The 24,784-nt window shown below is 52.4% G+C and overlaps 1 protein-coding gene across 1 annotated transcript; it reads right to left on the bottom strand.

The window, feature by feature from the left end:
* Positions 1-2,839: 2,839 nt before the first annotated feature.
* On the bottom strand, positions 2,840-21,540 carry PSMD4 (proteasome 26S subunit ubiquitin receptor, non-ATPase 4). Its single transcript, XM_077255689.1, has 10 exons — positions 21,399-21,540; positions 17,377-17,517; positions 14,148-14,262; positions 13,987-14,073; positions 13,765-13,833; positions 4,803-5,018; positions 4,612-4,720; positions 4,405-4,536; positions 3,369-3,433; positions 2,840-3,283 (listed from the first exon to the last, which is right to left on the bottom strand). Exons 1-10 carry the CDS (start codon positions 21,422-21,424, stop codon positions 3,113-3,115), a joined length of 1,131 nt encoding a protein of 376 aa, XP_077111804.1. The 5' UTR covers positions 21,425-21,540; the 3' UTR covers positions 2,840-3,112.
* Between the last annotated feature and the right edge of the window lie 3,244 nt (positions 21,541-24,784).

The raw sequence follows: 24,784 nt of genomic DNA, 5'->3' as shown, positions 1-24,784 counted from the left end.
CACTGCTGTCAATGGAACCGTCACTACAGTAATATACTGCTGTCACTGGAACCGTCACTACAGTAATACACTGCTGTCACCAGGAGCCGTCACTACAGTAATACACCGCTGTCACTGGAACCGTCACTACAGTAATACACTGCAGTCACCAGGAGCCATCACTACAGTAATATACTGCTGTCACTGGAACCGTCACTACAGTAATATACTGTTATCACCACAGTAATATACTGCTGTCACTGGAACCATCACTACAGTAATTCACTGCTGTCACTGGAACTGTCACTACAGTAATATACGGCTGTCACTACAGTAATATTCTGCTGTCACCAGGAGCCGTCACTACAGTAATTTACTGCTGTCACTGGAACCGTCACTACAGTAATATACTGCTGTCACCAGGAACCGTCACTATAGTAATACACTGCTGTCACTAGAACCGTCACTACAGTAATATACTGCTGTCATCAGAAGCTGTCACTACAGTAATATACTGCTGTCACTGGAACCGTCACTACAGTAATATACTGCTGTCACCAGGAGCCGACACTACAGTACTATACTGTTGTCACTGGAACCGTCACTACAGAAATATACTGCTGTCACTACAGTAATATACTGCTGTCACCAGGTGCCAGTAATACACCGCTGTCACTGGAACAGTCACTACAGTAATATACTGCTGTCACCAGGAGCCGTCACTATAGTAATACACCGCTGTCACTGGAACCATCACTACAGTAATATACTGCTGTCACTATAGTAATACACGGCTGTCACCAGGAGCTGTCACTACAGTAATACACTACTGTCACCAGGAGCTGTCACTATAGTAATACACTGCTGTCACTGGATCCGTCACTACAGTAATATACTGCTGTCACCAGGAGCTGTCACTACAGAAATACTCTGCTGTCACCAGGAGCTGTCACTGTAGTAATACACTGCCGTCATCGGGAGCAGTCATTACAGTAATATACTGCTGTCACCATGAGCTGTCGCTAAAGTAATACACTGCTGTCACCAGGAGCCGTCACTACAGTAATATACTGATGTCACTAGGAGCCGTCACTACAGGAATATAGTGCTGTCTCTGGAACCGTCACTACAGAAATATACTGCTGTCACTATAGTAATACACTGCTGTCACCAGGAGCTGTCACTACAGTAATATATTGCTGTCACCAGGAGCTGTAACTACAGTAATACACTGCTGTCACCTAGAGCCATCAACACAGTAATATACCGCTGTCATCGAGAGACATCAACACAGTAATATACTGCTGTCTTCAGGAGCTGTCACTACAGTAATGTACTGCTGTCCCCAGATGTCACTACAGTAATGTACTGCTGTCACCATAAGCAGTCACTACAGTAATATACTGCTGTTACCAGAAGCTGTCACCACAGTAATATACTGCTGTAACCAGGAGGTTTTCCCTGGGATAATATTTTCAGGGACACCAATTCCCTCCCACAAAAATAACTGCTGCATTAGTCCCTGGGGCCTCGGATGGGGGGCTCTTCATCTGCTTCTCCGGACAAGTGGCGCTGAGGTGTCCAGTCCGGCTGCAGAAACAACACTTGCGGAGATCAGATGTAGTAGGCCTTGAGTTGGCAAAGGGAACAAGGCCTCCGGAGGGTCAGCTGGCAGGGCCAGGGATGGTGTTCGATGGCTTACCCCCTATCCCGCTGGTGATGACCGATTTCCGCACCTCCGGTTTACGATTGGCCTCGTAGATGTCAACAATCTGCGCTGGTTTATCGGCCTCTTTTGGCTCCCGGTCCATCATGATCTGTCGCACCTCAGCCGGACAAAGATGTAGGAACTGGTCTTTCACCATCTGGTCCTTTAGCTGCTCAAAGGTGGTCACTGACAGTCCTTGGACCCACTGCTCAAAGTGGGTTCTGAGCCCATCCACCACATTGCTGTAGTTGTCCTGTGGTCCACGTTGGAGGTTCCAGAACTTTCTACGGTCAATTGGTACTTCCGTATTAAGGCCTGCTTGATGGCCTCATAGTTCCCATCTAGCTTTGAAGAAAGAGCACATCCAGGCCCTTGTGTAGGATTTGCTCCTACAGAAACCAATGGTCGGAGGAGTAGTAGGCCAGCTCTGGTTGTGTCCCCAGAACAATGAAAATAATTCATATTTTCCTGACACCTCTCACAACACCCAAGCCTATGCCTCCCACAACACCCATTATGAAGCCTACCCGTCCCACACCTAGCATATCCCTCCCACAATACTGTGTATCCCCCAACACCCAGAATATCTCCAACTCCCATCTTCCCCCCCCCCCCACATCACCCTTTGTCCATCATATCCCCACCCCCCCTCCCAAGCTAAGCCGGCATCGGGGTTTGATCAGATGACCTGTACAAGCCCCAGGATTGTGGGCCTAATTACGGAGCCCACCATACACCCACAATCTTTCCATAATTCACTGCTGTGATGGGGCGGCTACTCTGCTCCCACATTTATTAGCGGGAGAGGCCACAGCATGCACATCCGCCACAACCACAAATATGGGAGGCTGTTATATAAAATGGGGCAGGGCTGTGACTACCTGCACAGGACTTACATGGTGGTTGTCAGTTACAGGGTTAGGGCTGAGGTAACACAGGCAGGGTGCCTGGACTGCCCCTTAAATCTCCCCTGTGGGTGCAGAGCATGCACACATCAACCTCAGACCTCTTCCGACCTGCCATCTACCGTGTATTAATAAATGATTGCACGCTCTGTGGGCTCAGTGTCTTTGATTGGCTGTTGACCAGAAAGAGACATGCTGTGACTGGGGAAGGGGCGGAGTCTCAGCCAGCTGAGTTCATGGGGTGATGGCGATTTGCTATTGAAGCTTTTATTTGTTATGTCAGATCAGAATACAAACATGGCGGCAGAACATGTGACCGACGCCAGCAGCATCCACAACCTGCAGCCATTTGCTGTACTACTAGTATCAGCAAGCCTGTAACCCTGGAAGGTGCAAAGAACACTTTATACAAGGCAGAGGGGCCTCAACACATCTACCACCCCAATATCCCTGCTCCATGTAAGGGCCACCTCTGTGAATCGTCATTTATTATTGGAGCCGGACCCCAGCTATGACCACGTTACTTCTTCTCCTCCTCCTTTTTGTCTTTCTTGCTGTCTTTGGAGGCCTGGGAGGCCAGAGAACCCATGGCATTGCGGATGGCTTCATTATTGGGGTCCACGCCCGGCAGGTTTTCCAGGACGCTCTGCAGGAATTCAGGGTCTTGCATGACGTCATAGTCATCTTCCTCCTGTGAGAGAGACAGTGGAGGTGTGGGCACAGGAGCGGACACTCCATGACACCCACACATGGACCGCAGTGGGCTAGGTGGTTACCTTTGTTGGCTCTGGGATCTCCATGGCACTACTGTCCAAATCACCCTGCTCCGTCTGACCGAACTCTACGGTAGAAAGAAGATGGGTCAAATCCCTGCGGTAAATTGCTCCAAGGGGGAGGGGAAATAGGTCACACCCCTGCAGTATACAGCCCAGAGGAGGAGGGGAACAGGTCATACCCCTGTGGTTTACAGCACAGAGAGGGAAGGGAGACGGGTCACACCCTTGCAGCATGCAGCTCTGAGGAGGAAAAAAATAGGTCACACCCCTGCAGTACATGCCTCCAAGGAGGAGGGGGAACAGGACATACCCCATAGTATACAAGGGTCACACCCCTACGGTACACAGCACAGAGGAGCGAACAGACGGGTCACACCCCTACAGTATACAGATCCGTGGAGACAAGTCACACCCCAGCGGTATAGAGCTCCGAGGAGGGGAGATGGGTCGCATGCCTGATGTATATGGGAAAGAGAGAAGACTGGTCACACCCCTGCGGAATTACAGCATGAAGGGGGCGGTGAGTCGGGTTGCATAGGGGAAATGGGTCACACCCCTATGGTATACAGCTCCGAGGACGAGAGGAGACGAGTCACACCCCTATAGTATACAGCTCCGAGGAGAAGGGGAGACGGGTCACACCCCTATGCTATACAGGTCCGAGGAGGGGAGATGGGTCACCCCTGCAATATACAGCACGAAAGGGGGCAGGGAACGGGTCACACCCTTGCAGTATACAGCCCGGGCCGGCGGGAGACTGGTCACACCCCTACAGTATACAGCTCCAAGGGGGCAAGGAGACAGGTCACACCCCTGCGATCTACAGCTCCGAAGAAGAGGGGAAATAGGTCACATGCCTGCTGTATACGGCACAAAGAGAGGGGAGATGGGTCACACCCCTGCGATTTACATCTCCGAGGAATAGAGGAGACTGATCGCATGAGCGGGTGGAGACTAGTCACGCCCATGCTGTATACTGGAGACACAATATTATACACCACGGCTGTTATGCTGTCTATGCACCACCCACACGCACCGGCTCCTTGTAGGGACATCTGCATAGCATACGCAATCTGCTCGTCCTCCGTCATGCTGCTGAAGTCAGGCAGTCCGCTGCGGCCTCCCTCCTGCTGTCCAATCGTCATCTTCAGCAGAGCCTCATCTGAGTCTAGACATAGAACACAATTAGTGGGCTCTAGTGTGTCCATGAGACCACCGCCCACAACATCCCACCATCCCTCACCATCGCCCACTGTGGAGGTGATGCCGGCTTCAGCAGCTGATGCAGCGGCTGCTCTCCTAGCCTCCTCTTCCTGCCGTTGTCTCTGCTCCTCCATTGACACGCGTAAAGCCTGTGGGCACAGATGCCGGTTATTACCCAGGTCATCGAGGGCGCACACATGACAAAGCTGCCATCCTGCAATCAGCACTCACCAGCGCAAGTTCTGGGTCAGCACTAGGATCAACACCAAACTCAAAGTCACTGGCACCCAGTCCAAGCATGGCACCCCCTTCTCCTGCCAGGATGGGTGAGCTGATGAGAGCGTCCGCCAAGCTGGGCCCCGGGGGTACAGTGACCAGATGTGACCCTGTGCCGTCCTTCCCGTTCAGTGTGTTGATGAAGGCCGTCAACTTCTCTGTATTGGATTCCTAAAGAGAAGCAGAGCTGTGTTCATGTGTATCCCCCCAGCACTCCACTTCTCCCCCTAAGTGTCACCCCTGCACTCACGACCTCCCACTCGCCTCCTCCCCCGCACTCGCCTCCTCCCTTGCACTGACCCCCAGCACTCGCCTCCTCACAATCCCTACACCCCCAGCACTCGCCGTATTCCTCGCACTGACCAACAGCACTCGCCATCTCCCCCACACTACCCCATCAGCAATCACCTCTGTAGTGAAATATGTATTGGTATGTGTCACAGATCCCTTTACTCCGTGCTGCCACTAATTTGTTACGTGCCCGCTGTCAGCACGTGACTTGGGGTTGTGCCTTGCAAGGATTAATCTATCTCCCCACTCTTAGTCCAGCATTCAACTTCTGTCCTATGCTGTAATGGGAGCATAAATCACACACTGACCCAGGCCACACACCCGCTCATACACGCTGCCACCACTCATCGAACACACGGGCAAAAGTTTGAACACACCTTCTCATTTAAAGATTTTTCTGTATTTTGATGACTATAAAAATTGTAAATTCACACTGAAGGCATCAAAACTATGAATTAACACATGTGGAATTATATACTTAAAAAAGTGCGAAACAACTGAAATTATGTCTTATATTCTAGGTTCTTCAAAGTAGCCACCTTTTGATTTGATGACTGCTTTGCACACTCTTCGCATTCTCTTGATGAGCTTCAAGAGGTAGTCACCAGGAATGGTTTTCACTTCACAGGTGTGCCCTGTCAGGTTTAATAAGTGGGATTTCTTGCCTTATAAATGGGGTTGGGACCATCAGTTGTGTTGTGCAGAAGTCTGGTGGATACACAGCTCATAGTCCTACTGAATAGACTGTTAGAATTTGTATTATGGCAAGATAAAAGCAGCTAAGAAAAACGAGTGGCCATCATTACTTTAAGAAAGAAAGTCTGAAAAATTGGGAAAACTTTGAAAGTGTCCCCAAGTGCAGTGGCAAAAACCATCAAGTGCTACAAAGAAACTGGCTCACATGAGGACCTCCCCAGGAAAGGAAGACCAAGAGTCACCTCTGCTTCTGAGGATAAGTTTATCCGAGTCACCAGCCTCAGAAATCACAGGTTAACACCAGCTCAGATTAGGCTACGTTCACATTTGCGGTCAGCGCCGCAGCGTCGGGCACCGCAGCGGCGCCGCATGCGTCATGCGCCCCTATATTTAACATGGGGGCGCATGGACATGCGTTGTGCTGCGTTTTGCGCCGCATGGCCGCAAGCGTTGGACGCAAGAAACGCTTCAAGTTGCATTTTTTTTGCGTCCAACTTTCGGCCAAAAAGGACGCATGCGGCGCAAAACGCAGCGTTTTAGCGTGCGTTTTGCCGCGTTTTTGTTTGCGTTGTGCGCTGCGGCGCCGACGCTGCGGCGCACAACGCAAATGTGAACGTAGCCTTAGAGACCAGGTCAATGCCACACAGAGTTCTAGCAGCAGACACATCTCTACAACAACTGTTAAGAGGAGACTTTGTGTAGCAGGCCTTCATGGTGAAACAGCTGCTAGGAAACCACTGCTAAGGACAGGCAACAAGCAGAAGAGACTTGTTTGGGCTAAAGAACAGGAATGGACATTAGACCAGTGGAAATCTGTGCTTTGGTCTGATGAGTCCAAATTTGAGATCTACCTATCCCACATCCTCTAAGAGATATAGTCAATTAAAGGTGCAAAGTGCATGTAAAGGATCTTATCAATGCTCATGATACCGTTCCTGTGCCTGAACCCCGCACTCCAACGCGCGTTTCGCCCGTAGCTTCTTCAGGGAGTGACCACTCCCTGAAGAAGCTACGGGCGAAACGCGCGTTGGAGTGCGGGGTTCAGGCACAGGAACGGTATCATGAGCATTGATAAGATCCTTTACATGCACTTTGCACCTTTAATTGACTATATCTCTTAGAGGATGTGGGATAGGTATTATATAGGGTTTTTTTTACCCTACATTGAATATTGGCATTAAGTGCCACTAGCACTGTGCACTATGCACTTTATATTTCACATCATCTAGAGAAGTGGATAATAAACCCATGAGATTTGAATGCACTATTGGTATGTACTTTTACTGGCTGGTTCTTACCATGGCTCATGTTTACATGGATATGTGAATTGGAGGCAAGGGCTTTATCAAGTACTATATATTATATTGAATGCTATAGCAAATTGCCTCTGCACCAATTTTTGTAAATCATACTTTGTGCCTCCTCCGGATTTCTGTGTTTTGTTTTGTTTAGTGTCCTTATATTATCATAATAAAATATTTGGTTTTAGAAACTGTGTGTTATTAGTGATATTTTCAGGTAGTTTTTTTTAGGTTATCCACAGTCAACAGACCTGAACCCAATCGAGATGGTTTGGGGTGAGCTGGACCGCAGAGTGAAGGCAAAAGGGCTAACAAGTGCTAAGCATCTCTGGGAACTCCTTCAAGGACTGTTGGAAGACCATTCCCGGTGACTACCTCTTGAAGCTCATCAAGAGAATGCCAAGAGTGTGCAAAACAGTCATCAAAGCAAAAGGTGGCTACTTTGAAGAACCTAGAATATAAGACATAATTTCAGTTGTTTCACACTTTTTTGTTAAGTATATAATTCCACATGTGTTAATTCATAGTTTTGATGAGATATTATATATATCTAACAGCACAAAAAAAAAATAGAAAAAAAGTGGACTTTAATGCCTGAACGGCATGGCAACGTTTCAGATGTAATATCCTTTCTCAAACAGTGAACATACAAGTAAAGCAGACTTTTATAGGAAACACATACATCGCTCATTAGTAAAATTCCTTAACAGTAATAATAAAACCTTAGACAATGGTGCATTCGTGATCTGTGATCAGCAAAGTGCATGCGTGCATATTAAGCTAATTTATTCAAATACACTGTTTATGTATAAAAAACATAAGGTGCAGCGTGATATAGATAAAATTTACTAACCAATCAATTAAGCAAATTCAGGTGTCCCTCTCTTATGAAACATGATTAGAGCACACTTACAATTATGTTTTTCCATGTGCGCCTAGTCTTCAGAGTCCTCATACATCTACTGCGCATGTCAGTGATGTCTATTCACAGGACCCATAGTATTATGGTCCGTGTCTGCGCAGAGCAGTTCTGAGAACAGCGGCGCCATATTAGCTAAGGAATTCTCCCATATTTGTTAACATATTGTGCAAGGTGTACAAAAGATTAAATCGGGCATAAAACAATCGAATAACAAAACTATAAAAATATATATATATATATATATATTCACTAGATGGTGGCCCGATTCTAACGTATCGGGTATTCTAGATTATGCATGCCCAGCCCACGTAGTATATTGCCCAGCCCACGTAGTATATTGCACAGCGATGTAGAATACAGCACAGAGCCACGTAGTATATTGCCCAGCCACGTAGTATATTGGCCAGTCACGTAGTATATTGCGCAGCTACGTGACCGCAACGTCATCACAGGTCCTGCGCGAGAATGAGGCGACAGGACTAGAAGGGGCCCTCGGAAGGTGAGTATATGTTTATTTTTTTAACCTGTGACATACGTGGCTGGGCAATATACTACGTGACTGGCCAATATACTACGTGGCTCTGTGCTGTATACTACATCGCTGTGCAATATACTACGTGGGAGACCGCTACGTCATCATCTCACGAGACCGCAATGCACTCTTGGGACCGAAGCGCGCGAGGAGCATCGGTAAACGCTTCGCCTGGATCCGGGGGCCAACGGAAGGTGAGTATATAACTATTTTTTATTTTAATAACAGGGATATCATGCCCACATTGCAGATTTGGCTTTCAGTACCATCTTTATGCTGATGACACACAACTATACACGTCAGCCCCTGACCTTACCCCCACTGTACTATAGAACGCCACTGACTGTCTGTCCGCAGTCTCTGACATCATGTCCGCTCTCTATCTGAAACTCAACCTCTCCAAAACTAATCTTCTTCTGCTCCCGCCTTCTACTAACCTCCCTAAATCTGACATTTCTCTCTCCGTGGGTGGAACCATAATAACACCCCGGCAGCAGGCACGCTGTCTGGGTGATATGTTTGACTCCGATCTCTCCTTCACCTCCCATCTACAATCTCTTGCCCGCTCGTGCCGCTTACACCTAAAGAACATCTCTAGAATCCGCCCTTTTCTCACCATGGAGACAACAAAAACTCCCGCCTGGACTACTGTAACGCTCTATTAATTGGCCTCCCCCTCACACGACTTTCCCCTCTCCAGTCTATCCTTAATGCAGCAGCCAGGGTCGTCCATCTGGCTAATCGTTACTCGGACGTGTCCGCTCTTCGCCAGTCGTTTCACTGGCTGCCCATTCATTACAGGATACAATTCAAAGTACTTGTTCTCACCCACAAAGCTCTCCACAGTGCGGCACCCCCTTTCATCTCCTCCCTCATTTCTGTCTATCGGTCTAGCCGACCACTGCGCTCTGCAAACGACTTTCGACTAACCTCTGCACTAATCCGTACCTCCCACTCCCGACTCCAAGACTTCTCCCGTGCTGCGCCAATCCTCTGGAATGCTCTACCCCAAGAAATTAGGACCATCCACAACTTGCATAGTTTTAGGCGCTCGCTCAAAACACATTTGTTCAGAGCGGCCTATCACGTTCCCTAATCAAACTCATTTTATGTTTGTGTGTGTGTGTAGCCCATTCACTATCTCCATCTACCCCCCTACCCTGAAGATGGCTGGACCATCATTGTAAATACACACCTGTACTTTGTATCTCCCCACCTCATTGTAGATTGTAAGCTCTCACGAGCAGGGTCGTCTTATTTTGTCTTATTTTGCTTTATTACTGTATTGTTAACATTGTTACCTATGACTGTTGTGTTTGAAACTGTTAAACTGTAAAGCGCTGCGGAATATGTTGGCGCTATATAAATAAAGATTATTATTATTATTATTATAATATACTACATGGGCTGTGCAATACACTACGTGGACTGTGCAATACACTACGTGGGCTGTGCAATACACTACGTGGGCTTTTATATACTACCTGGCCTGGGTTATACTCTGCGTGCGTGGGCTGTTATATACTACGTGAGCTGTGTTATATGCTACGTCGCTACGTGGGCTGTTATATGCTATGTGGGCTGTGTTATATACTACGTGGCTGTGCTATAAACTCAGTGGGCTGTGGTATATACTACGTGGCTGTGCAATATACTATGTGGGCTGTTATATACTATGTGGCCGGCCGCGAACAATCAGCGACAGGCGCAGTCCGTCCGCGAATTGGCGCGGGATTTGAACCACGCTTCGCTAATTGGTCGCAGCCGGCCGAATCCTGTGTATTCAATGTATTATTCTAAAATCTTCATAAATAAACTACATACATATTCTAGAATACCCGATGCGTTAGAATCGGGCCACCATCTTATATATATATATATACCAGATGGTGGCCTGATTCTAGCGCATCGGGTATTCTAGAATATGTAGGTGGTATATAGCACAGGCCATGTACTATATTGCACAGTAAAGTAGTATAACACACAACCGACGTAGTATATAACATAGCTACGTAGTATATAACAGAGCCACGTAGTATTTAACACAGCGCACGTAGTATATAGCACAGCCATGTAGTATATAACACAGAGCACGTAGTATATTGCACAGTCACGTAGTATATTGCATAGCCATGTAGTATATAATACAGAGCACGTAGTATATTGCACAGCCACGTAGTATATAACACCGCGCATGGAGTATAAAACACAGGTTACGTAGTATAAAGCACAGCGATTTAGTATATTGCCCAGCTACATAGTGTATAGCACAGAGATGTAGTATATAACAGAACTCACGCAGTATGTAACACAGCCCACGTAGTATATAGAAATGTGGGCACTATATGCGGGGTTAAAAAAGACTTAAAATAAAAAATAAACATATACTCACCTTCCGAAGGCCCCTTGAAGTCCTAGCGCCTGTATGCGTTGCACGCGGCAGGATCCGGTCCCAGGGTTGGCATGAGCGCAGGACCTGTGATGACGTCGCGGTCACATGACCGTGACGTCATGGCAGGTCCTTCTCGCATAGCATCTTTGGCACCAGAACCTGCCGCTTGCACAGCCGAGGACAGCGCGCGACGGAAGGTGAGAATAACCTTTTTTTTTTATTATTATTATTTGTAACATTAGATCTTTTTACTATTGATGCTGCATACACAGCATCAATAGTAAAAAGTTGGTCACACAGTGTTAATAGCAGCGGTAACGGAGTGTGTTACACCGCGGTCCGTTAACGCTTGCATTAACCCTGTGACCACTGACTGGAGGGGATTATGGAGCAGGACTGACTGCGGGGAGGAAGGAGCAGCCATTTTGCCGCCGGACTGTGGCCGTCGCTGATTGGTCGTGGCTGTTTTGCCACGACCAATCAGCGACTTGGATTTCCATGACAGACTCCCCTCCCGCACTGCCACCTCAGCATAGCACCTGCATTTGATTCCTCCTGCACACTGATCCCTAGCACTCGCCTCCGCCCAAGCACAGCCCCCTCAGCATTCGTCTCATCCCCCACACTGCTCCTCTGCACTTGGTTCCCCCTCCGCACTGCAACTCCTGCGCTTACCTCCTCCCCTCCCACACTGCCATCTCAGCATAGCACCTAGGCATTTGCTTCCTTCTCCGCACTGATCCCTAAGCACTCACCTCCGCCTGAGCACAGCCCCCCCAGCATTCACCTCATCCCCCACACTGCCCCTCTGCACTCGGTTCATTCCCCATACTGACCTACAGCATTCACCTCCTCCCCAGGAATCGCCTCCTCTCCCACACTGCTACCCCCAGCACTCGTCTGCGCCCCCCAAACTGACCCCCAGCATTCACTTCATTCCCCACACTGCCTCCCCCTGGCCCTCGCCTCCTTGCTCGCACTGCCTCCCCCTGGCCCTCACCTCCTTGCTCGGATTGCCACCCTAGCACTCGCCTCCACTAGCACAGCTTGCCAAGTACTCACCTCACCAATACTGCCCCAGTACTCGCTTCCTCCCTCGCACTGCCCCTTCAGAGCTCGCTTCCTCCCTCGCACTGCCCCTTCAGAGCTCGCTTCCTCCCTCGCACTGCCCCTTCAGAGCTCGCTTCCTCCCTCGCACTGCCCCTTCAGAGCTCGCTTCCTCCCTCGCACTGCCCCTTCAGAGCTCGCTTCCTCCCTCGCACTGCCCCTTCAGAGCTCGCTTCCTCCCTCGCACTGCCCCTTCAGAGCTCGCTTCCTCCCTCGCACTGCCCCTTCAGAGCTCGCTTCCTCCCTCGCACTGCCCCTTCAGAGCTCGCTTCCTCCCTCGCACTGCCCCTTCAGAGCTCGCTTCCTCCCTCGCACTGCCCCTTCAGAGCTCGCTTCCTCCCTCGCACTGCCCCTTCAGAGCTCGCTTCCTCCCTCGCACTGCCCCTTCAGAGCTCGCTTCCTCCTTCGCACTGCCCCTTCAGAGCTCGCTTCCTCCCTCACACTGCCCCTTCAGAGCTCGCTTCCTCCCTCGCACTGCCCCTTCAGAGCTCGCTTCCTCCCTCGCACTGCCCCTTCAGAGCTCGCTTCCTCCCTCGCACTGCCCCTTCAGAGCTCGCTTCCTCCCTCGCACTGCCCCTTCAGAGCTCGCTTCCTCCCTCGCACTGCCCCTTCAGAGCTCGCTTCCTCCCTCGCACTGCCCCTTCAGAGCTCGCTTCCTCCCTCGCACTGCCCCTTCAGAGCTCGCTTCCTCCCTCGCACTGCCCCTTCAAAGCTCGCTTCCTCCCTCGCACTGCCCCTTCTGAGCTCTCTTCCTCCCTCGCACTGCCTGTTCAGCACTAGTCTCCCCCCACTGCTCCCGAGTGATCACCTCCTTACCCACACTGACCTAGAGCACTTACCCACTCCACTGCAGAGCCACAGCACATCACCCCTCTGCACTCGCCTCCTCCATCGCACAGCCGCGCTCAGCACTAGTCTCCTCCCCAGCACTTGCCTCCTCCCCCAGTGAACCCCAGCATTGCCCCCCAGCTCTCATTTCCTCCCACAATGCCTGTCAGCACTAGCCTCCTCCCCAGCACTGCCACCTCAGCACTCGATTCCTCCCTAGCACAGCCTCCAGTACTCGCCTTCTTCCTCACACTGCCCCCCAGTTCACGCCTCATCCCCCACACTGACCCCTAGAATTGACCCCCCAGCTCTCACTTCCTCCCCACAGACCCCAGCATTGCCCCAACCCTCGCCTCCATCCTAGCACCGCCCCTCCTGCACTCAACTCCTCCCCCGCGCTGACACCTCAGCACTAGATTCTCCCCCAGCACATCCCCTCTGCACTTGCTTCCTCCCACACACTGTCCCCCAGCATTCACTTTGTCCCGAGCTCTGCCCCCCAGCACTCGCCTCCCCCCTGGCCCTCGCGCCACCTCCTTCCTTGCGCCACCTCCCAGGCCCTCGCCTCCTCCCTCGCGTCGCCTCCCCGGCCCTCGCCTTCTCCCTCGCACGGCCCCTCCCTCACTTGCGTCCTCCCCCGCACAGCCTCCCTGACACTCACTTTCTCCTCTGCGCTGCCTCCCTGACACTCGCCTCCTCAACCCTCACCTTCTTACTCGCACTAGCTGCACAAAACTCGCCTCCTGCCTTGCACTGCTTCCCCAGCACTCGCTTCCTTCCATGCATTGGCTCACCAGCACTCGCTTCCTCCCAGGCGCTCGCTTTCTCAGCCGCAGTGCCCCCCTCACCTCCTCTCCAAAGTTGATGATATCTACGCTGACCTTCTCCTTCTTCAGACGCTTGGCCATCTTCACCAACTGCAGGACACAAAGGGTGTTAATATGCAGAACCCCTTCTCTACTCCCACCCCCAGCACAGCTCTGACATGTCATCTCCTCATTACAAACAGATCAGCTGAAGAAGATGATAACAGAGCAGCAGTAGCCTCTGCCCCTCAGAGGGCAACCTACATCCTTCTCGTTATCCTCCACCGGGCTGCCCACAAAGGCAATGATCCTCATTTTGTGGTTCTTCCCCTGGCGGTGCTTCAGAGCCAGCTGTTGAAAGAAGGCACAATCACTCGGTTTCCAGCAGTAGAACAGCGGCACCCCCCAGAGGCCCCAAGACTTACATGTGCGATGCGGATCCCTGTGCAGAAGCTGATTTTACCCACTGGCTGTACGGAGTGAAGCTTGGAGAGGATTCTGCCTGTGTCCGGGGTGAGGGTGGTGAGCACCTCGCAGTTACTGCAAGAAAGGGTTAGAATGAAGCCCAATCCCGGGGAAGGTACCGCAGCCTGATCCTGGAGTGCGTAACACTCTGCAGCTGAACCGAGAGCGTCTGAAGTGCCCCTTCCTGACTTATGCCTGTATACAGGATGGTATACAGGCCAAGGCCCTCCCCGAGTGATACATACACAGACTGGTATACAGGCCAAGTCCCTCCCCCAGTGACACACAAACAGGCTAGTATACAGGCCAAGCCCCTCCCCCAGTGACACACACACAGGCCGGTATACAGGCCAAGCCCCTCCCCCAGTGACACACACACACACAGGCCGGTATACAGGCCAAGTCCCTCCCCCAGTGACACACACACACAGGCCGGTATACAGGCCAAGTCCCTCCCCCAGTGACACACACAAAGGCCGGTATACAGGCCAAGCCCCTCCCACAGTGACACACACACACAAGCTAGTATACAGGCCAAGCCCCTCCCCCAGTGACACACACACAGGCTCGTATACAGGCCAAGCCCCTCCCCCAGTGACACAGGCTGGGACAGATGCCAAGCCCCTCCCCCAGTGACACACACACAGGCCGGTATACAGGCCAAGCCCCTCCCCCAGTGACACACACACAGGCCGGTATACAGGCCAAGCCCCTCCCCCAGTGACACACACACAGGCCGGTATACAGGCCAAGCCCCTCCCCCAGTGACACACGCACACAGGCTGGTATACAGGCCAAGTCCCTCCCCCAGTGACACACACACACAGGCTGGTATACAGGCCAAGCCCCTCCCCCAGTGACACACACACACAGGCTGGTATACAGGCCAAGCCCCTCCCCCAGTGACACACACACAGGCTGGTATACAGGCCAAGCCCCTCCCCCAGTGACACAGGCTGGGACAGATGCCAAGCCCCTCCCCCAGTGACACACAGGCTGGTATACAGGCCAAGCCCCTCCCCCAGTGACAAACACACAGGTTGGTATACAGGCCAAGCCCCTCCCCCAGTGACACACACACACAGGCCGGTATACAGGTCAAGCCCCTCCCCCAGTGACACACACACACAGGCTGGTATACAGGCCAAGTCCCTCCCCCAGTGACACACACACACAGGCTGGTATACAGGCCAAGCCCCTCCCCCAGTGACAAACACACAGGTTGGTATACAGGCCAAGCCCCTCCCCCAGTGACACACACACACAGGCCGGTATACAGGCCAAGTCCCTCCCCCAGTGACACACACACACAGGCTGGTATACAGGCCAAGTCCCTCCCCCAGTGACACACACACACAGGCTGGTATACAGGCCAAGTCCCTCCCCCAGTGACACACACACACAGGCTGGTATACAGGCCAAGTCCCTCCCCCAGCGACACACACACACACAGGCTAGTATACAGGCCAAGTCCCTCCCCCAGTGACACACACACACACAGGCTGGTATACAGGCCAAGTCCCTCCCCCAGTGACACATACACAGGCTGGTATACAGGCCAAGCCCCTCCCCCAGTGACACACACACAGGCTGGTATACAGGCCAAGCCCCTCCCCCAGTGACACACACACACAGGCTGGTATACAGGCCAAGTCCCTCCCCCAGTGACACATACACAGGCTGGTATACAGGCCAAGCCCCTCCCCCAGTGACACATACACAGGCTGGTATACAGGCCAAGCCCCTCCCCCAGTGACACACACACACAGGCTAGTATACAGGCCAAGCCCCTCCCCCAGTGACACATACACAGGCTGGTATACAGGCCAAGCCCCTCCCCCAGTGACACACACACAGGGTGGTATACAGGCCAAGTCCCTCCCCCAGTGACACACACACAGGCTAGTATACAGGCCAAGCCCCTCCCCAGTGACACACAAACACAGGCTGGTATACAGGCCAAGTCCCTCCCCCAGTGACACATACACAGGCTGGTATACAGGCCAAGCCCCTCCCCCAGTGACACACACACAGGCTGGTATACAGGCCAAGCCCCTCCCCAGTGACACACACACACACAGGCTGGTATACAGGCCAAGCCCCTCCCCCAGTGACACACACACACACAGGCTGGTATACAGGCCAAGTCCCTCCCCCAGTGACACACACACACACACACACAGGCTGGTATACAGGCCAAGTCCCTCCCCCAGTGACACACACACAGGCTGGTATACAGGCCAAGCCCCTCCCCCAGTGACACACACACAGGCCGGTATACAGGCCAAGCCCCTCCCCCAGTGACACACACAGGCTGGTATACAGGCCAAGCCCCTCCCCCAGTGACACACACACACAGGCTGGTATACAGGCCAAGCCCCTCCCCCAGTGACACACAGGCTGGTATACAGGCCAAGCCCCTCCCCCAGTGACACACACACAGGCCGGTATACAGGCCAAGCCCCTCCCCCAGTGACACACACAGGCTGGTATACAGGCCAAGTCCCTCCCCCAGTGACACATACACAGGCTGGTATACAGGCCAAGCCCCTCCCCCAGTGACACACACAGGCTGGTATACAGGCCAAGCCCCTCCCCCAGTGACACACACAGGCTAGTATACAGGCCAAGCCCCTCCCCCAGTGACACATACACAGGCTGGTATACAGGCCAAGCCCCTCCCCCAGTGACACACACAGGCTGGTATACAGGCCAAGCCCCTCCCCCAGTGACACACGCTGGTATACAGGCCAAGCCCCTCCCCCAGTGACACACACACAGGCTGGTATACAGGCCAAGTCCCTCCCCCAGTGACACACACACAGGTTGGTATACAGGCCAAGCCCCTCCCCAGTGACACACAAACACAGGCTGGTATACAGGCCAAGTCCCTCCCCCAGTGACACACACACAGGCTAGTATACAGGCCAAGCCCCTCCCCAGTGACACACAAACACAGGCTGGTATACAGGCCAAGTCCCTCCCCCAGTGACACACACACAGACTGGTATAAAGGCCAAGTCCCTCCCCCAGTGACACACACACACAGGCCGGTATACAGGCCAAGTCCCTCCCCCAGTGACACACACACACAGGCTGGTATACAGGCCAAGCCCCTCCCCCTGTGACATATAAAGCGAAATGTGGGGCACATCACAGTGGACTGAGCTGAGTGAGGGCGGCACTTACTTGGCGAGAGTGATGAGCCCCACATTGTTCTCGGGGTTACTGCGAGTCTTGGAGTGACACACAATGTTCACAGCGTCCTGCTGCGCCTGCAGCCTTGTCGGAAGAAAGTCGCCATTTCTCATATATTCACTGTTATCCACACTGCAAGCCAAAAGGTGAAGTGAGGAACCTGAAAATGATGTCAGGAGAAGAGGCAGGACGAGGGGGTCACACACCCACCAGGAGGACAGGAGAGGCAGGACGAGGGGGTGACACACCCACCAGGAGGACAGGAGAGGCAGGACGAGGGGGTCACACACCCACCAGGAGGACAGGAGAGGCAGGACGAGGGGGTCACACACCCACCAGGAGGACAGGAGAGGCAGGACGAGGGGGTGACACACCCACCAGGAGGACAGGAGAGGCAGGACGAGGGGGTCACACACCCACCAGGAGGACAGGAGAGGCAGGACGAGGGGGTCACACACCCACCAGGAGGACAAGAGAGGCAGGACGAGGGGATCACACACCCACCAGGAGGAGAGGAGAGGCAGGACGAGGGGGTCACACACCCACCAGGAGGAGAGGAGAGGCAGGACGAGGGGGTCACACACCCACCAGGAGGACAGGAGAGGCAGGACGAGGGGGTCACACACCCACCAGGAGGACAGGAGAGGCAGGACGAGGGGGTCACACACCCACCAGGAGGACAGGAGAGGCAGGACGAGGGGGTCACACACCCACCAGGAGGACAGGAGAGGCAGGACGAGGGGATCACACACCCACCAGGAGGACAGGAGAGGCAGGACGAGGGGATCACACACCCACCAGGAGGACAGGAGAGGCAGGACGAGGGGATCACACACTCACCAGGAGGAGAGGAGAGGCAGGACGAGGGGGTCACACACCCACCAGGAGGACAGGAGAGGCAGGACGAGGGGATCACACACTCACCAGGAGGAGAGGAGAGGCAGGACGAGGGGATCACACACTCACCAGGAGGAGAGGAGAGGCAGGACGAGGGGGTCACACACCCACCAGGAGGACAGGAGAGGCAGGACGAGGGGGTCACACACCCACCAGGAGGACAGGAGAGGCAGGACGAGGGGGTCACACACCCACCAGGAGGACAGGAGAGGCAGGACGAGGGGGTCACACACCCACCAAGAGGACAGGAGAGGCAGGACGAGGGGGTCACACACCCACCAGGAGGACAGGAGAGGCAGGACGAGGGGATCACACACCCACCAGGAGGACAGGAGAGGCAGGACGAGGGGGTCACACACCCACCAGGAGGACAAGAGAGGCAGGACGAGGGGATCACACACCCACCAGGAGGAGAGGAGAGGCAGGACGAGGGGATCACACACCCACCAGGAGGAGAGGAGAGGCAGGACGAGGGGGTCACACACCCACCAGGAGGACAGGAGAGGCAGGATGAGGGGGTCACACACCCACCAGGAGGACAGGAGAGGCAGGACGAGGGGGTCACACACCCACCAGGAGGACAGGAGAGGCAGGACGAGGGGGTCACACACCCACCAGGAGGACAGGAGAGGCAGGACGAGGGGATCACACACCCACCAGGAGGACAGGAGAGGCAGGACGAGGGGATCACACACCCACCAGGAGGACAGGAGAGGCAGGACGAGGGGATCACACACTCACCAGGAGGAGAGGAGAGGCAGGACGAGGGTGTCACACACCCACCAGGAGGACAGGAGAGGCAGGACGAGGGGATCACACACTCACCAGGAGGAGAGGAGAGGCAGGACGAGGGGATCACACACTCACCAGGAGGAGAGGAGAGGCAGGACGAGGGGGTCACACACCCACCAGGAGGACAGGAGAGGCAGGACGAGGGGGTCACACACCCACCAGGAGGACAGGAGAGGCAGGACGAGGGGGTCACACACCCACCAGGAGGACAGGAGAGGCAGGACGAGGGGGTCACACACCCACCAAGAGGACAGGAGAGGCAGGACGAGGGGGTCACACACCCACCAGGAGGACAGGAGAGGCAGGACGAGGGGATCACACACCCACCAGGAGGACAGGAGAGGCAGGACGAGGGGGTCACACACCCACCAGGAGGACAGGAGAGGCAGGACGAGGGGATCACACACTCACCAGGAGGAGAGGAGAGGCAGGACGAGGGGTCACACACTCACCAGGAGGAGAGGAGAGGCAGGACGAGGGGGTCACACACTCACCAGGAGGACAGGAGAGGCAGAACGAGGGGATCACACACTCACCAGGAGGAGAGGAGAGGCAGGACGACGGGGTCACACACTCACCAGGAGGAGAGGAGAGGCAGGACGAGGGGTCACACACTCACCAGGAGGAGAGGAGAGGCAGGATGAGGGGTCACACACTCACCTGGAGGAGAGGAGAGGCAGGACGAGGGGTCACACACTCACCTGGAGGACAGGAGAGGCAGGACGAGGGGTCACACACTCACCTGGAGGAGAGGAGAGGCAGGACGAGGGGTCACACACTCACCAGGAGGACAGGAGAGGCAGAACGAGGGGATCACACACTCACCAGGAGGAGAGGAGAGGCAGGACGAGGGGGTCACACACTCACCAGGAGGAGAGGAGAGGCAGGACGAGGGGGTCACACACTCACCAGGAGGAGAGGAGAGGCAGGACGAGAGGATCACACACCCACCAGGAGGAGAGGAGAGGCAGGACGAGGGGATCACACACTCACCAGGAGGAGAGGAGAGGCAGTACGAGGGGAATCACACACTCACCAGGAGGAGAGGAGAGGCAGGACGAGAGGATCACACACCCACCAGGAGGAGAGGAGAGGCAGGACGAGGGGGTCACACACTCACCAGGAGGAGAGGAGAGGCAGGACGAGAGGATCACACACCCACCAGGAGGAGAGGAGAGGCAGGACGAGGGGATCACACACTCACCAGGAGGAGAGGAGAGGCAGTACGAGGGGAATCACACACTCACCAGGAGGAGAGGAGAGGCAGGACGAGAGGATCACACACCCACCAGGAGGAGAGGAGAGGCAGGACGAGGGGATCACACACTCACCAGGAGGAGAGGAGAGGCAGGACGAGAGGATCACACACCCACCAGGAGGAGAGGAGAGGCAGGACGAGGGGATCACACACTCACCAGGAGGAGAGGAGAGGCAGTACGAGGGGAATCACACACTCACCAGGAGGAGAGGAGAGGCAGGACGAGAGGATCACACACCCACCAGGAGGAGAGGAGAGGCAGGACGAGGGGATCACACACTCACCAGGAGGAGAGGAGAGGCAGTACGAGGGGGTCACACACCCACCAGGAGGACAGGAGAGGCAGGAGGAGGGGGTCACACACTCACCAGGAGGAGAGGAGAGGCAGGACGAGGGGGTCACACACCCACCAGGAGGACAGGAGAGGCAGGACGAGGGGGTCACACACCCACCAGGAGGACAGGAGAGGCAGGACGAGGGGGTCACACACTCACCAGGAGGAGAGGAGAGGCAGGACGAGGGGGTCACACACCCACCAGGAGGACAGGAGAGGCAGGACGAGGGGGTCACACACCCACCAGGAGGAGAGGCAGGACGAGGGGATCACACACCCACCAGGAGGAGAGGAGAGGCAGGACGAGGGGGTCACACACTCACCAGGAGGAGAGGAGAGGCAGGACGAGGGGGTCACACACTCACCAGGAGGAGAGGAGAGGTAGTGGGGGAGGGGTATTTGTGCTACCTTACAACAATCAATTGGGAGCTATAGATAATTTCCTCTACACCAAAATAAATAAATAACAAATCGCGTTCTGATTGGTCGCTGTAGTTTGCAGTCCGCTAGCATTAGCCTCTCTACCCTTTTCCACTCACTGCAACAGTCCCGACCCTCAGCTGCCGCCTCCCCCAGCGCTAACAGGCTGCCGGGATGACTCAGGGATTTGTGCCGGGCACTGTCTACTCTGTCTCATCATGGACCCCGTTCTGCTCCCGGACTGTACTCCATCTCTTCCAGCCCACTCCATGCCCTCCTCCGGTACTCCTGCTGCCGGCTCCCGGCACTCACCACACCATAGTACTCTCCAGCACCATCTTGCCGTATTGTCACTGGGAAGCTGCTCTCCAACAACGGCCGCTCTCTTTGGTGGACACGTTTATCCAATCACCTTCATTTCCTAGTCTCTGCGCAAGCACTGCCGGGAAATGTAGTTCTCTTCTCGACAGTCATCTAAGCTGTATGCTAGTGAATGCAGCTCTGGGGGATAATACAGGAAGTACCTGAGGCTCATTATGACTGTAATGTAATGGTTGTATCTAGAAGTATCTGCTCCTTCCAGGTTCCCATTGCAGCCCATACATTCTAGCTTGTTCTAGGTGAAAATGCTAGTCTGGGGTCCTTCCAGATATAGATTTAAGTCAGTAGAATAGATGTTTATTAGTGAGGACATGAGAATGTGTAAGCTTCAATAATAAAGTGATTGTATTTATAGTCATTAATTATAGTTTCTAATAATCAAGAAATAACAATGTATATGCTCATTCCAGATCCCGACTGCAGCCCACACAGTCTACCTGCTTCACTGGTGAAAATACTAGAATGTACGGGCCCCTGTCAGGTATATATTAGTGATGATATCAGAATGTATGGGCCCCTGTCAGGTGTATATTAGTGATGATATCAGAATGTATGGGCCCCTGTCAGGTATATATCAGTGATGGTATCGGAATGTATGGGCTCCTGTCAGGTATATATCAGTGATGGTATCGGAATGTATGGGCTCCTGTCAGGTATATATCAGTGATGGTATCAGAATGTATGGGCCCCTGTCAGGTATATATTAGTGATGATATCAGAATGTATGGGCCCCTGTCAGGTATATATTACTGATGATATCAGAATGTATGGGCCCCTGTGAGGTATATATCAGTGATGATATCAGAATGTATGGGCCCCTGTCAGGTATATATTAGTGATGATATCAGAATGTATGGGCCCCTGTCAGGTATATATTACTGATGATATCAGAATGTATGGGCCCCTGTGAGGTATATATCAGTGATGATATCAGAATGTATGGGCCCCTGTCAGGTATATATTAGTGATGATATCAGAATGTATGGGCCCCTGTCAGGTATATATTACTGATGATATCAGAATGTATGGGCTCCTGTCAGGTATATATCAGTGATGATATCAGAATGTATGGGCCCCGTCAGGTATATATATTAGTGATGGTATCGGAATGTATGGGCTCCTGTCAGGTATATATCAGTGATGATATCAGAATGTACGGGCTCCTGTCAGGTATATATCAGTGATGATATCAGAATGTATGGGCCCCGTCAGGTATATATATTAGTGATGATATCAGAATGTATGGGCTCCTGTCAGGTATATATATTAGTGATGGTATCAGAATGTATGGGCCCCTGTCAGGTATATATTAGTGATGGTATCGGAATGTATGGGCTCCTGTCAGGTATATATCAGTGATGATATCAGAATGTACGGGCTCCTGTCAGGTATATATCAGTGATGATATCAGAATGTATGGGCCTCTGTCAGGTATATATCAGTGATGATATCGGAATGTATGGGCCTCTGTCAGGTATATATCAGTGATGATATCGGAATGTATGGGCCCCTGTCAGGTATATATCAGTGATGGTATCGGAATGTATGGGCCCCTGTGAGGTATATATATTAGTGATGATATCAGAATGTATGGGCCCCTGTCAGGTATATATCAGTGATGGTATCGGAATGTATGGGCCCCTGTGAGGTATATATATTAGTGATGATATCAGAATGTGTGGGCCCCTGTCAGGTATATATTACTGATGATATCAGAATGTATGGGCCCCTGTGAGGTATATATTACAGTAGTGATGATATCAGAATGTATGGGCCCCTGTGAGGTATATATCAGTGATGATATCAGAATGTATGGGCTCCTGTCAGGTATATATCAGTGATGATATCGGAATGTATGGGCCTCTGTCAGGTATATATCAGTGATGATATCGGAATGTACGGGGCCCTGTCAGGTATATATCAGTGATGGTATCGGAATGTATGGGCCCCTGTCAGGTATATATCAGTGATGGTATCAGAATGTACGGGCTCCTGTCAGGTATATATCAGTGATGGTATCGGAATGTATGGGCCCCTGTGAGGTATATATATTAGTGATGATATCAGAATGTGTGGGCCCCTGTCAGGTATATATTACTGATGATATCAGAATGTATGGGCCCCTGTGAGGTATATATTACAGTAGTGATGATATCAGAATGTATGGGCCCCTGTGAGGTATATATCAGTGATGATATCGGAATGTACGGGCCCCTGTCAGGTATATATCAGTGATGGTATCGGAATGTATGGGCCCCTGTCAGGTATATATCAGTGATGGTATCAGAATGTATGGACTCCTGTCAGGTATATATTAGTGATGATATCAGAATGTATGGGCCCCTGTCAGGTATATATCAGTGATGGTATCAGAATGTATGGGCCCCTGTCAGGTATATATCAGTGATGGTATCAGAATGTACGGGCTCCTGTCAGGTATATATCAGTGATGGTATCAGAATGTATGGGCCCCTGTCAGGTATATATATTAGTGATGGTATCAGAATGTATGGGCCCCTGTCAGGTATATATCAGTGATGATATCGGAATGTATGGGCCCCTGTCAGGTATATATTAGTGATGGTAGCAGAATGTATGGGCCCCTGTCAGGTATATATCAGTGATGATATCAGAATGTATGGGCCCCTGTCAGGTATATATCAGTGATGGTATCAGAATGTATGGGCTCCTGTCAGGTATATATTAGTGATGGTAGCAGAATGTATGGGCCCCTGTCAGGTATATATCAGTGATGATATCGGAATGTATGGGCCCCTGTCAGGTATATATCAGTGATGATATCAGAATGTACGGGCTCCTGTCAGGTATATATCAGTGATGGTATCAGAATGTATGGGCCCCTGTCAGGTATATATATTAGTGATGGTATCAGAATGTATGGGCCCCTGTCAGGTATATATCAGTGATGATATCGGAATGTATGGGCCCCTGTCAGGTATATATTAGTGATGGTAGCAGAATGTATGGGCCCCTGTCAGGTATATATCAGTGATGATATCAGAATGTATGGGCCCCTGTCAGGTATATATCAGTGATGGTATCGGAATGTATGGGCCTCTGTCAGGTATATATCAGTGATGGTATCAGAATGTATGGGCCTCTGTCAGGTATATATCAGTGATGGTATCAGAATGTATGGGCCTCTGTCAGGTATATATCAGTGATGGTATCAGAATGTATGGGCTCCTGTCAGGTATATATCAGTGATGGTATCAGAATGTATGGGCTCCTGTCAGGTATATATCAGTGATGGTATCGGAATGTATGGGCTCCTGTCAGGTATATATCAGTGATGG

Source organism: Ranitomeya variabilis, chromosome 1 (assembly GCF_051348905.1).
Source record: "Ranitomeya variabilis isolate aRanVar5 chromosome 1, aRanVar5.hap1, whole genome shotgun sequence".
NCBI lineage: Eukaryota > Metazoa > Chordata > Amphibia > Anura > Dendrobatidae > Ranitomeya > Ranitomeya variabilis.
This window is presented reverse-complemented; position numbering and strand designations above follow the sequence as displayed.